At 43.6% G+C, this 14,490-nt stretch overlaps 1 protein-coding gene and 1 pseudogene across 2 annotated transcripts in view; one reads left to right on the top strand and one right to left on the bottom strand.

The window, feature by feature from the left end:
- Positions 1 to 14,490, bottom strand: part of LOC144116285 (uncharacterized) — a 284,670-nt gene that overhangs the window by 70,722 nt on the left and 199,458 nt on the right. For both annotated transcript variants that reach the window (XM_077651022.1, XM_077651023.1), the window contains exon 11: positions 5,926 to 6,006. In XM_077651022.1, coding sequence (XP_077507148.1) covers positions 5,926 to 6,006 — 81 coding nt within the window. The remainder of the gene's footprint in view (positions 1 to 5,925; positions 6,007 to 14,490) is intronic.
- LOC144108645 (uncharacterized) lies at positions 8,807 to 9,593 on the top strand (annotated as a pseudogene).

Here is a 14,490-nt window from a genome sequence, read left to right as displayed (position 1 = left end):
TTCAACTAGCTTGGACATGAAGAGGGAACGGAAGAAACTGGTGGAGCAGAATCCCTTAACAAGTTAGCGGTAAGAGGAAAAATAAATGAATTCAGGAAATTCCTGCAGAACAGATATTCGCCTTTAAATGAGGACGACGATCTTCGTGTTCGAACAGTGAACGACAATCTCACTGATATCATTATGTAGTGTGTCGTAGAAGTAGGCGGTAAGATGGTTCGACAGGATGCAGGTTAGCTACCCTGTAGACGAAAGATTGAATTAAGAAACGCCAAAGCACGAAAGTGTCCAACACTACAGATAGAACAGAGCTGGTACAGCTATCAATGTTAATAAATAAGCGCAAGGGGGTGAGGGGTGGTCGACATAAGAAAGTTTAATATAGAGAATCGAGCATGCTCTTAACGGAGGTAGCCTAAAAGCAGCTCAGAGGAAACTAGGCATAGGGGAAATCCAGATGTATGCGTTAAGAGACAAGGAGGGCAATGTCATTATTAATATGAATAAGATAGTTAAAGTAGGCGAGGCGTTCTACACAAATCTGTACAGTAGCCAATGTAATCTGAACGCTAATGAGAGAGATAGTAGCGCACAGCAATGCGTCATCCCGCCACTAAAGAAAGAGGAAGTAAAGAAAGCCTTAGGGGCAATGGAAAGGGAAAGGTGCTGGTGAGGATCAGGTAACAGCAGATCTGTTGAAGGATGGAAAGGAGATTGTGCTAGAAAAAATAACCACCCTGTATACGCAATGCCTTTTGACCTCCACCGTACCAGAAGCTTGGAAGAACGCAAACATAATCTTAATTCACAAGAAAGGAGAGGCCAAGGACTTACAGACCGATAAGCTTACTGTACGTCGCTTAAAAAGGTATTTACTCAGGTAATCGCTAATAGAGTCAGGGCAACCTTAGACTTTAATCAACCAAATTGTCAGGCAGGCTTTCGTAAAGGATATTCAACAATATATCATATTCACACTATCAATCAGATAATATACAAATGCACAGAATATAACTAACCTCCATATATAGCCTTCATTGATTACGAGAAATCATTTGACTCAACGGAAACCTCAGCAGTAATACAGGCTTTGCGGGATCAGGGTGTAGATGAGCCTTATGGAAAAATATTGAGAGATGTATATAGGAACTGTAAAGCTACCATAGTCCTCCATAAAGTCAGCAATAAAATTCCAATAAGGAAGGGCGTCAGGCAAGGAGACAAAATCTGGCCAATACTATTCACCTTGCAAAAAAGACGAACTGCGCAACAAGAACACGGACGAAAGGGAGGCAGACACACACTAACGCAGACTTACAACTTTACTAAAGGAAGGAATACAAGGCAAATATATATAGCGATCCCCAACGCACTTCAAATCTGATCAATATGGCACGTGACAATCTGCCCAGGCGATAAACAGACCACACAAGAACCAACCGCTTACAAGATAATCTTATACCGGGCCGGCCCTTTCTATGAAAACAAAAAGCAAAGGAACGCCTAGCGACAGTGCACACTTGAGAATTACGCGTTCTGCAAAGTAAGGAAATTCATAACAAAAACCACACCCCTGTAGCCATCTGATACCACTGAAGCTCGAACCGCTTACAAGCGCAGTTGCTGACACCAAAACCAAGAGACGAAGGACTCCCCCTTTTGAAAGCAAACAAAACGGGAAACAAAAACAACCACATCGGTCATCGTCAAAAACAAAAAAACAGTGAAAAAAGGCACCAGGTCAAAAAAGGTAAAAAAAACAAAATAAACCATGAATCAGCTCAAGAAGCTACGTCACAAAAACAGTGAAAATAGGCACCGAGTCATTTAAAAAAACAAAAAGATGAAAGACGGGACAACAGTTTGAGACAACAACGGTTTAAAAAAAGGGGGGTGAATGAAATCCAAAGCGTAGGAAAACATCTCAAACCATGACAGAACCGAAACAAAACTGAGATCGCTAATCAAATGAACAACGAAAGCATCAAACGCAATCAGGAGGCACTGCTCAATCACCAGGGCACAAACAGGCCACTAGGCTACACATGCCCCCGCAAAAACGAAAATTCTTTGGACGATAAGGAAATGGAAGCCTTGCTAACACAGTTGTCCGTAGTGCCGATGTAAAATGTTTCGACGACGAGACGACGACGAGCATTTTCATCTGAATCTTTCGGGCTCCGGTTTACCAGTGAGCTACCGCTTGATGGACATCTTCAGTTCCTGGATTTAGATCTGCACTTTGAGAAACAGCGTTTGTGCTGGTCCTTCAAACCCAGGTCCAAAAAGGCTTTGCTTCCCTACACTAGTGCCCATTCGAAGTTGGTCAAGCGAGGCATCATTTCCCTATGCGTGGAGTCGGCCCTGAAAAAGACTTGTGACCACAAAGTCCAAGAGAGCTTCCAGTACCAGCTTCAGCGTTTGCAAGCAGCTGGATACCCTCCGCACGTCATTTCGAGTGTGTGTGAAAATGTGCTTCAAAAAATTAAGAGAGAACGCAAAGACAAAGAAGACGCCGAGCAAAAGAAGGCCCATGTGATTCCATACATCCACAAATTCTCGCACAACATCAAGAAAGTGGCGAGAAAAGGAGGCGTCAACGTTGTCTTCTCGGCTCCATGCAGACTGTCCAAGGTGTGCGTGATGATGAAGAACACTAAGAAGACCCCTTGCAAAATCAAACATCTAAGGAAGTTCAAAGATTGCGTTTCCGGCGTTGTTTACCGCATTCCCCTTAGTTGCGGAAAAGTCTACATAGGCCAAACCGGCAGATGCTTTAATGAAAGAGCAAGGGAGCACCGGTTGAGCGTGGCAAACAACAGGTTTTTGGCTAAGCATTGTGCGGACTGCACAAAAATGAAGCAACGGGACTGTGTACCATGGTTCGAAAAGACTGAATTTCTGGCCAGATTGAATGACAAATGGGAGCGTCTCGTCGTCGAAACGTTTTACATCGGCACTACGGACAACTGTGTTAGCAAGGCTTCCATTTCCTTATCATCCAAAGAATTTTCGTTTTTGCGGGGGCATGTGTAGCCTAGTGGCCTGTTTGTGCCCTGGTGATTGAGCAGTGCCTCCTGATTGCGTTTGATGCTTTCGTTGTTCATTTGATTAGCGATCTCAGTTTTGTTTCGGTTCTGTCATGGTTTGAGATGTTTTCCTACGCTTTGGATTTCATTCACCCCCCTTTTTTAAAACCGTTGTTGTCTTAAAATGTTGTCCCGTCTTTCATCTTTTTGTTTTTTTAAATGACTCGGTGCCTATTTTCACTGTTTTTGTGACGTAGCTTCTTGAGCTGATTCATGTTTTTTTTTTTTTACCCTTTTGACCTGGTGCCTTTTTTTCACCGTTTTTTTGGTTTTGACGATGACCGATGTGGTTGTTTTTCTTTCCCGTTTTGTTTGCTTTCAAAGGGGGAGTTCTTCGTCTCTTGGTTTTGGTGTCAGCACCTGCGCTTGTAAGCGGTTCGAGCTTCAGTGGTATCAGATGGCTACAGTGGTGTGGTTTTTGCTATGAATTTCCTTACTTTGCAGAACGCGTAATTCTCAAGTGTGCACTGTCGCTAAGCGTTCCTCTGCTTTTTGTTTTCATAGAAAGGGCCGGCCCGGTATAAGATTACCTTGTAAGCGGTTGGTTCTTGTGTGGTCTGTTTATCGCCTGGGCAGATTGTCACGTGCCATATTGATCAGATTTGAAGTGCGTTGGGGATCGCTATATATATTTGCCTTGTATTCCTTCCTTTAGTAAAGTTGTAAGTCTGCGTTAGTGTGTGTCTTCCTCCCTTTCGTCCGTGTTCTTGTTGCGCAGTTCGTCTTTTTTGCATTATGATCAACCAACTAGCCCGACAAGTCCTGTTGAAACTATTCACCTCCTGTTTACAGGAGGTATTCCGAGGCCTGAGTAGGGAACAGTTGGGGATAAGAGTTAATGGCGAATAAATAAATAACCTGCGATTCGCTGATGACATTTTCTTGCTGAGTCACTCAGGAGATGAACTCGAAAGCATTATCATTGAGTTAAACAGGGATATTAGAAAGGTGGGCCTAAAAGATAACATGCAGAAAACCAAGGTAATGTTCAACAGTCTCGCAAGAGAACAGCAGTTAACAATTGTTAGCGATGTGCTGGAAATGTTAAGGGAATACGTCTACTTGGTGCAAGATGTGACCGCTGATCCGGATCATGAGAGGAAAATAACTAGAACAATAAGAATGGGGTGGAGTGCATATGGCAGGTTCTCTCAGATCATGAATGACAGTTTACCAATATTCTTGAAGAGAAAAGTGCACGACAGCAGTATCTTACCAGTACTGACCTATGGGGAAGAAACGTGGGGGCTAACGAAGAGGCTTCAGCTTATGTTAACGACAACACAGCGAGACATGGAAAGAAAAATAATAGGTGTAAGGTTAAGAGACCGGAAGGGGGCAGAGTCGGTGAGGGAACAAACTCGGGTTAATGACATCCTAGTCGAACTCAAGAGGAAGAAATGGGCTTGGGCAGGGCATGTGATGCGAAGGCAAGATAACCGCTGGTCCTTAAGAGTAACGGAGTGAATTCCAAGAGAAGGCAAGCGTAGCAAGAGGCGCCAGAAAGTTAGGTTGGCGGATGAGATTTAACTTTGTGGGAATACGGTGGCCGCAGCTGGCAAATGACCGGGTTAATTGGAGAGACACGGGAGAGGCCTTTGCCCGGTAGTGGACGTAGTCTGGCTGATGATGATGATGACAACGACGTAATAATAAAGGAGTAATTACTCAGCCGCATTCATCTAACTGCAGCCGTACTGCAAGAAAGGAATCAAAAAAGCTTTCACAGAAACTTCGTAGTTTAAGTTAATTAATCCGTATTTGGAATCCAACCCGCGACCACTGCCTATCCAGGGCAGTCACTGCAGCAACCATGCTACCCACGACGCCGAGAGCGAACTGATCAAGAAATCCAATTGAGGGCGGTGTTAGAACAGTGTTGAGGGTTTGTATTGGTTTATGGGGGTTTAACGCCCCGAAGCGACTCAGGCTATGTGGGATGCCGCAGTGGAAAGCCCAGGCTAATTTGGACCACGTGGGGTCTTCAGCGTGCACTGACGTCGCACGGAGCACGGGCCTCTAGCCCTTCGCCTACATCTAAATGCAACCACCGTGGCCGGGATCAAACCCGCGTCTTCCGGGTCATTAGCCAAGAACCATAACCACTGAGCCACTGCGGTGGCTGAAATGCTTAAGGGAATCCCTCCAGGTGCAGTATATTTGCAATAACGATAGGTATTGCTGAATAACATCCACCCGAGCGCCGCCAAAAGACCAGAAAGTTGTCGTTATACGTTATGGAATATGTCGATTCGGTATAATTTTATTGGGAGAAATATGGCATGAAGTGGGAGGAGCGGCTAGTTAGAACAATGAGCTGCTTGAATTTTGGCTAACACTCTGCTTTCCTTGAGAAATATTACAAGGAACTGCGGCCACTGCACGACCTATATAATCATAAGTTCGTGGCGAGTTGTTATGTGAGGAATCGTTATGATAAAAATTCTTCTTGCCCTGTCTTTGAACGAAGAGTACAAGCGGCCAAATTACCATGGTGCTTTCAGCAACTACGCTTCCGGGTAAGCGATTTTTGCACCGTCTCTGCACACTTCGTACGCCTTTGAGGCATCTGGCTTTTAGGCTGTGGTGGGGTGTGGGCGAGTTTCGTACCTCAAGTTCTTTTCTACAAGCAGGTGTAGGTTGCTGGCTATCACAGCCCAGTGTCCAATACGGTCGCTCTCTTCGGCCTCCTTTTGAAAAGAACTGTAAGTGCCGTGATTAGGCTTTGCGAATGCCAAAGAGAAATGCACTGTCTTTTAATGTCGCGAGTGGCAGCGGGAACCAGCCTTCGTGCGAGCACACAGATTATGCTGTGAATGCGAAGAAAAAAGCTCACTTGAAGCTCTGCTGGGTGCTCCGCTGTTTCTGCAAGGCCACCTTGATCATCCTTAGCATGTCCTTCTCCTGCGGGGCGTCACTGTGGGCAGAACCGGGCAACAGGAGTCACTGTTCGGTTCCGCGTCTACAGGTAACGTGGGCGAATGGCGTATATATTTGCGGAGTGCCGATGTTAGCAGAATTTCAGCGTAAAAAAGTACCCATGTCCGGCATTCTCGGACAAAAAGTTTCAACACTGAGATAATGTAAGGTACTGTCATCAATATATTACAGGTAATAGTTCATTCTTCCAATCCGTAGCAGAAGCTTTCTTTTAACGCTTTTGCACCGCTCGTATCGAATAGTTAAGACTGCCATAGAAAACCAAAAGAGATAGTCTTTGAGTGCAGCAGAAACTTTAATAGGAAAAAAAATGTAAGTCTAACGAAGGGAGATCTGCGGATTTGTCGATTGTTGCGTTGAAATCTTGCAGTATGTAGAAAAGTTATGTTCAGAAACTATTTAAACTTCAAAAACGCATTTGTCCAGAATTGTTTTGAGCCTTCTTTCTTGGTTTCAGGCCCTGCCATTTTTCGCTATCGCTGGAATCACCTAGTAATATGAAAGGAACAGATTTGAATGAAATGAATTCATGTACCATGCTAGCCTATCGAACGCGGCTTCTCCTGCGGCGACGATTCTCCTTTGGCAACCATCCTTGCCGAGGAAGGACGCGAAGAGGCGCTCGCGCAAGCAACACGACTAAAGAGGAGCGCTCTAGAAAACAACGAAATACGCCGCGACTTTCCTCGGCGGTCTTTGTTGGCCTGCTCAGCAGACTGAGATCGTCTGCTGGCTCTGGGACAAAATTTAAACCTGTAACACAGTCGTACCGCAGCAGGGGGCCATACAGCAATAGACCTTTCCACAAATTGCAGCGCCGCGCCATCCCCTAGCGGATCCGCGCAAAGCATGATGGGAGAACGGAACGATCGCCTCTCGCGTCGTCTGGTGTCAGGCGCATTGCTGTGTTGTGCCGCCGTTTTACTCTGGCGTTGTGCGTCTTCTCGTGCGTGTTGCTGGTGTTTCTTAGTAAAATGTAGCAGTGGACTGTAGTGGTGGTTAGCTGTTGGTCTTTTTGGAGTTTTGTGGTGACTTTTTAGACGTTCGTTATGTCTGCACAGGAGAATCGCGGTGGCGGTCAAACGTGCTGCGTGCCCAGCTGTAATAACAACACAAGAAAGGGCTAAAACATTTAATTCCACGGATTCCCCAAGGACAAAAAGCTGAAGCAAGAATGGGTGCGCAAGATAAATCGGCAAGGCTCGGAAGGGCGATTTACCTTTTGGAAGCCTTCAAAGCACCACAAAATATGTGGTGCGCATTTCAACACTAGCGGGTGCAAGATATACATGGATCATCTCCCTACGATCTTTCCACACCGAGTGTATGCGGAACGGACGCCTGCTGTGATTACGGGTAAGACTGCCACTTTGAGAGGAGATGGTTGTCTGCTGCTAATGCTTCCTTATGTTTGCCAGGCGCTGGGAAACGACGCCGTATAAAGCGCGTCGTGGCGATGTCGCAGGAGGCCTATATCCAGTACGAACTCTGCATCTGCGGCATGGTTGAAGTGCAATCTCAGCAACGTACGTAACAGCCTTTTTTCTTTCGCATTTGAACTTAATATCCTTCGAATGCGGAAAGCGAACCAGTCGCTGTTATTGTCCTTTATTTTCTTCCGCTGGAAGGAAGGAAGCGGGTTTAAGGGTCGGTAAGTTGAGGGACTTGTTGAATATTGACACAGCATAACAGGCACAAGCGAAAAGGGAGACACACACAGATAGAATTTGGTCCACATTAAAAACAGAGTGCTGTCTTATCATTGTCTTTTTGTTAGTATTCGTGTCGCCGTGACGAGCAGAGGCAATGACTTTTCTTTTCGGGGGGGGGGGGGGGGGGAGGTGGAGGAGTGTGACAGTAGGCTTTCTCGCTATGAGTGATTGTACATTTATACGTATCTTGATGAGTTGGCTCTTCTACAGCTGTTACTAACAAATTCGTTTTCCAGAGAATGTTATTCCGCTCATTCAGGTTAATTAAATTCAAGTACTGTCTTGCTGCTATATAAAGCCGCGCTATTATAAAGTATTTTGAAATTATTTATCTTTGCAGACCTCCTCTCGGCTACTTCACCTGTGTTACTCCCAGCTGCTTCTCCGCCAAGCATCCATCCCCAGCTACCAGCAGGTAACCTCGCAGTGAAATGTATATGCACTGCAAGACCTATTGAAAAATGCAACTAAAATGGAATATGTTGAGGAATTGTAGATGAGGGCACGAAGATATATTCCTGGCATTGTGTTTTGCACCTGCTGTTAAGCTCTCCCCTATGGCTTGTTGCTGTAATTTTACCTTGCATGTTTATTTTTACCATAAATAATTTCATATAAATCTAGCTTCACTTTTCCCACCTGACCTTGCTATCGTATAAAAATTGTGAGCTAAATGCAGCCTACCACATTTGTTTTAAATTGCTTCATTCCAGACTACGACCATACGTATTCCAATGGGACCAGCATCAGAGGCAGCACATCGTTACCAAGCAAGGGACGCAGAGCTTGTAACTACGTGTCAACAACTGCAGCAAGAAAATGAAAAGCTGAGACAGAATACCAGTTTCCTTGAAGAAGAAATAGCAAAGCTGCGTTCTTTGCTGCACAAGGAAAAGACTGAAAGGGCCAGGCATAAACAGATAAATAAGCAAAGTTCTCATATTCAAGGATGAGAAGCAGCTTAGGTTTTATATTGGCTTCTCCGCACTGAAGCGCTTTGAATGCTTCGTTGCATTTATCAGTGCCAAGCACAGAACAACGAACTCGCCAGCTGGCCGACGACCTATGCTTAGTGTGAGAGAGCAGCTGATTATTTTCTTGTGCAGGTTAAGGGTCGGTCTCCTAGAGCAGGATATAGCATTCTGTTTTGCCATAAGCACATCATTGGTAAGCAGTATATTCTCCTACTGGGTAGATTTCCTGAGTGACGTGCTAGTTGCAGATCCCAGTGTGGCCATCACGTGAAACTGTGTCATCGTACATGCCGCAGTCTTTCAGGACTCTTTATCCTTCAACGCGTGTGATATTGGACTGTACGGAACTCTTCATTGAGACCCCATCTGAGTACACCGTGCAGAGTGACATCTTCAGTGCCTACAAAAGTCACAATACAGCAAAAGGCCTGCTGGGGATAACACCTAATGGGTTTATCGCCTTTGTCTCTGACCTGTCTCCTGGCAGGATATCAGACAAAGAGATTACAAGGAAAAGTGGGATATACAATCTCCTTGAACCGGGAGATAGCGTGATGGCCGACAGAGGGTTTCTGATCAGTGATGATCTAAATGAAATTGGTGTTAGCCTAAATGTGCCACCCATGCTGAATGGAAAGCAACAGTTGTCAGTCGCTGAAGAGACCAAGACAAGGGAGATTGCTAATCTGAGAGTACACGTTGAACGCGTCATCAGAAAAGTAAAGAAGTTTCGTATACTTAAGAGCATTTTTCCCAATGTTATGGCTCATAAACTGAACAAATTGTGGAAGATCTGCTGCTATATAAACAATTTCACCAATGAGCCCTTACTTAATAGAGAACGGAGCACTTCAGCTACCTAAGAAAGTAACACAAGTTTTCCTCTGCAGTATTTAACAATCACAGTTTTCAAAATACGCCCAGTGCTTGTAGTGCATTTGATGAATACCACAGTCGACATCCGATAATTTGCATTGACAGAGGCCAAACTGTTTCATATTATGTGGAGTTTACTTTAAGGGGGCTTCATAATAAAGTTGACAGGATCAAAGTGTGAGTTTATAGTGCTTCAAAAATAGTGATTACTCACTATATGTATGTATAAACCTTATACTGTACACAAGCAGTACGTGCATTTTTAAGAATAAAATATGTTTAATGCGGTCCGTTCGCACAATATTTCCTTCCATCACATTTTTTTTTCATTTCTTAAGCTCTTCATATTAATTTGTATCTTACTTTTGTTTGTATTTCAGAGGAGCATAGCCAAACAAAGACCCCCTTTTTTCCCTTATCTGTTTGTTGCTTCAGTCAGTAAAACTGGACAGAACAGTATTACATCAATATGAATATATTGTCTATTTCAAGGCCTGAAGATTACCCACTTGTATTTATTTATTTAGTTATTTATTTATTTATTTATTTATTTATTGTACCCTCAGGGCCCGAAGGCATTACAGAGGGGAGGGGGAATACATAAAAATTCAGCCTAAACAGCAACAACAAGGAGGGAAAACAAAAATAAACCAGGAATACATAAAAAGTGAAAACACAGGAAGGCAATAAGATTAGAATGCAGTGGGGATATATTAAAACAGTGTGTAGACGGTAAAAAGGCAATTTTTATACAGTAATAAACGACACATACTCAGAAACATTAAGGACTTTACGAAATGCATTGTTATCGAAAATACCTGCGATGTCGTGGGGAAGGTGATTCCAGCTGACACAAGTTCGGGGTATGAATGAGTCATGAAAACATTTGGTGTGACAAGATGGGATTCCAACTTTATGACGGTGATCAACGCGTGCTGATGTGTAACATGGTCTAGACAGTAACTTAGGATTGAGAAAGCTGTTGTGGTAAATTTTATGAAAGAGACACAATGTGGCTATTGATCTGCGGTGGGAAAGAAGTGGTAGGGACAAACTTGATTTCATGGCAGTTACACTGCTTGTTCGGTGATAATTAGAAAGAATGAAACGGCATGCGCGGTTCTGTACAGCTTCCAAATCTGAAACGAGTGAATCGATGCCAGGGCTCCAGACAGATGCAGCATATTCTAACTTGGACCGAACCAATGTTTTATAAAGTAATAATTTTATTGAAGTAGATGAACGTGAGAAATTTCTGCGAAGGTACCCAAGCATGCGATCAGCGTTATTTATTATGTATTCAACGTGAGTTTTCCAAGACAGGTTACAAGAAACGTAAACACCCAGATATTTATAACATGACACGGTTTCGAGAGACACGTTGTTAATGTGATAAGAAGAAGGGGCATTAGAGAGACGAGAAATGCGTACATGTTTACACTTATTAATGTTTAGTTGCATGTTCCAAGTAAAACACCAGTCAAGAACCTTGTTAATATCGGATTGAAGACAAGAGACATCATTACCATCTTTAATTTCGCGGTAAATAGCACAATCATCGGCAAAAAGATTAATTGAAGAAGAAATGTTAGCCGGTAAGTCATTTATATAGATGAGAAAAAGGAGGGGCCCAAGAACTGACCCCTGAGGCACGCCGGAACGGACAGGCAAAGAATGAGAGTTTATATTGTTCGCTGTTACGAATTGTGAACGGTTAGAAAGAAAGCATTGTAGCCATGCAAGGACATTAGGGTCTATGTTAAGATTTATTAATTTAAGAAAGAGAAGCTCATGTGAAACAGTGTCAAACGCTTTCGAGAAGTCCAAAAATATGCAATCTGCCTGAGACCCGTGGTCAAGGATGCAATGAAGGTCATGTGTGAAACATATTAGCTGAGTTTCGCATGAAAAAGACTTACGAAAACCATGCTGGGCAATGCTGAAAAAGGAGTTAGATTCTAAAAAAGAGATGAGAATATATGACGTGTTCCATGATCTTGCACGGAATACTAGTGAGTGATATAGGTCTAAAGTTATCAGGAGAATGTTTACTTCCGGACTTATGCAGTGGAATCACCTTCCCAATTTTCCAATCATTGGGAATACAACCTGTTGTAAGAGACTGCTCAAACAATTTAGTAAGAATTATGGAACAATAGTACTTTGTATTAATTAAAAACTTCGAATTAATGTTGTCAACACCGCAGGAAGAGGAAACCTTAAGATTTTCTATGATGCACTGGATGCCTGACGCGTCGAATATAACTGGATCCATAGGAAGAGCATCAAAAACAGGGCACACGCGATGAACAAGAGAAACGTTGGTAGAAAATGCCGCAGCAAATATATTGTTTAGAACAGAAGCACATTCGTATGGAGGAAAGGCAACACCATCAGAAGAAGTAAGTAGTATTGTGGAAGGGTCTTGTTAACTACATTCCAAAATTGTTTTGGATTATTGACCAGCATAGCAGGCAGTGTGTGGTTAAAAAATGTGTCCTTTGCGTTTTTTAGCGCACCTTTGTACTCTGCAGCTGCGGAAAAGTAGGCCTCCCATCGTTGTTTAGAATTCAACAACTTCGCAGAGCGGAACAAGCGCTTCTTTTTATTGGAGAGTCTTTTTAAAACATTATTAAACCAAGGTGATTCCCGATCGCACTTCAAAGATCTTAATGGTACAAAAGTGTTAATGAGATGTTCAACGATATCCTTGAACAAATCCCAGTTAGCGTAAAGAGAACGCTGTGAAAAGCCTGGTAAGTAATCATCCAAAAAACCAGCTAGTTCGCAGTTAATAGCATTAAAGTCAGCCCGTTTATAATCTCTAATGTGTTTAGTCTAACTAACTCGGATAGATACAGGAATTTGTACATCAAAATGCAGCAAAGAATGATCACTGAGACCAGGTAGGTAAAAAATCGAAGGGATATGATCAGGCACGTTAGTTAGAACAAGATCTAAAACATTCGATGAGGATAAAGTAGTTCGAGTAGGTTTAGAGACTAACTGCGAAAGATTGAAATCCATACAAGTTGACAAAAACTTTTTACACTCAGTAGAAAAAGAGCTGAGATAAGGTGATGTACTAGTCCACACGATACTAGGGTAGTTAAAGTCACCAGCTAAGACAATAGGTGTACTCGGAAATCGTACAGTGATCATGTTAAGGGAATCATGCAATTCAACGAATGTATGGCTCGAGGACGGGGGACGGTAACATATACCCAAAATCATTCTCTTAAAACGTACACTAAGTTCCACCCAAACCAGTTCCAGGCTAGTTGGAATATTAATAGGCGATGCTACAAAATTATCCGCGACAGCTATTAAAACACCTCCTCCAGATCTCTCACTTCTGTCAGATCTAAACACGTTATAGCGTTTTTTGCAGTCAAATAGTTCAATGTCCGCTATCTTGGAAGAAAGCCATGTTTCGGTTAGTAAGACGACATCAGTATCACACGAATCAATGATAGGATTAAGTTAATCGCGCTTGGGTAGTAAGCTTCGTATGTTGGAAAAAAGAAAAGAAAGCGAGTTGCCAGTATCGGACACTGGCCCACTGCCCCTCGCGCAGCCCTACGGCGCGTAGGTCGAGCCAGAGGTACCGTCATTTGACTGCTGATTGTGGACTGGCGAAGGAGACAATCGATCAGTCGGCTCAGCATGTGATGAAGCAGCGATACCGTGACTTGAGTTACTATCAAGAGAAGTTGCTGATGCCCGAAGATTAGCCTCCATGAAAACGCAGTCGCGAGCAGGGTTATAACTGTAGCATTTGTTCTTAATGTACAGTTTGTTGTGCCTAAGCTTGTAAAATGAGTCCTGACCCTTAGCGAATTGAAGCAGCTTTTTCCTGGCCTGACGCGTTTCCAACGAGTAATCTTCACTTACGGTGATACCTTCATCTTTAAGTTTCGCTGACTGGGATAGAATTTGTTGCTTTGTTTTAAAGGAGGAGAACTTCACGATGACCGGGCGACATTTATCATCCGTAAATGTACCAATCCTATGGGTACGTTCAAACGCATCCTTCATAAGCGCCGGACTGAAGCAGTTAGAGATAACGCTCAAAAGCTTGTCTTCCGTTCCTTCCCATGTTTCCGTTGGACTGTCACGTAAGCCAAAAAACAATAGATTGTCTCTTCGCTGCCTGTCTTCAAGCTGTGACTGACTAAGCCGCAATTTGGCATTCTCGCTAATCAGGTTATCAGCGAGTTCGCGCAGGGTCAGCAGCTCTTGTTGAGCTTCGTCAGAAGCAGAAGCTTGAAGTTCAACTGCCGACAGCCTCGCATCGATATCGGAGATATTCTTTTTCATAGATTCCTGATTTTCCTTTATTTCAGATATGGAAGCAATTAAGCGTAACTGTTCGGTTTCCATTCTAGCAGTGCGTGAGTTAACGTTCTGTAATAAAGTTAACACGTCATTAAGCTTTTCCTGTACAGAGTCATCCGTTTCACTGTTCTTAGAACGCGTACCAGGGCAAGGGTTAAGTTCGACATCACCCGACTGCAGAACCAGCTGAGCACACACATCAAATGACTGCACAAGCAAACCTAATAGCACTTGTGGGCGTGGGAACAGCACAAGACAAACATTGCTAGATTTCTTTGCAAACATAGGAACGTCATTACTAACCTGCATGAACAAACGCATGCTGTCAAGCAACCGTGCCACGATGCTGTTCACACGCCCACTGGAAGGCGCGGGCCGCTGGCGTTCGTTTATATCCAGAGGAAATGGTGATGTCGTAGGCGATGAGCTGAACTTCTGCGAAGGAGCCACGGTCCAAGAGGGTTGCCAGGACGGGTCATATGAAGCCAGGTCAGCATAACAGCAATAAGGTGCAGGTGCAATCCATGCGGTGTCTGTTGGAGCGGTCGATGCCACGTAGAT

This window comes from Amblyomma americanum, chromosome 1 (assembly GCF_052857255.1).
Source record: "Amblyomma americanum isolate KBUSLIRL-KWMA chromosome 1, ASM5285725v1, whole genome shotgun sequence".
Classification (NCBI taxonomy): domain Eukaryota; kingdom Metazoa; phylum Arthropoda; class Arachnida; order Ixodida; family Ixodidae; genus Amblyomma; species Amblyomma americanum.
Note: the sequence above shows the minus strand (reverse complement) of the source record. Positions and strands in the feature narration are given on the sequence as shown.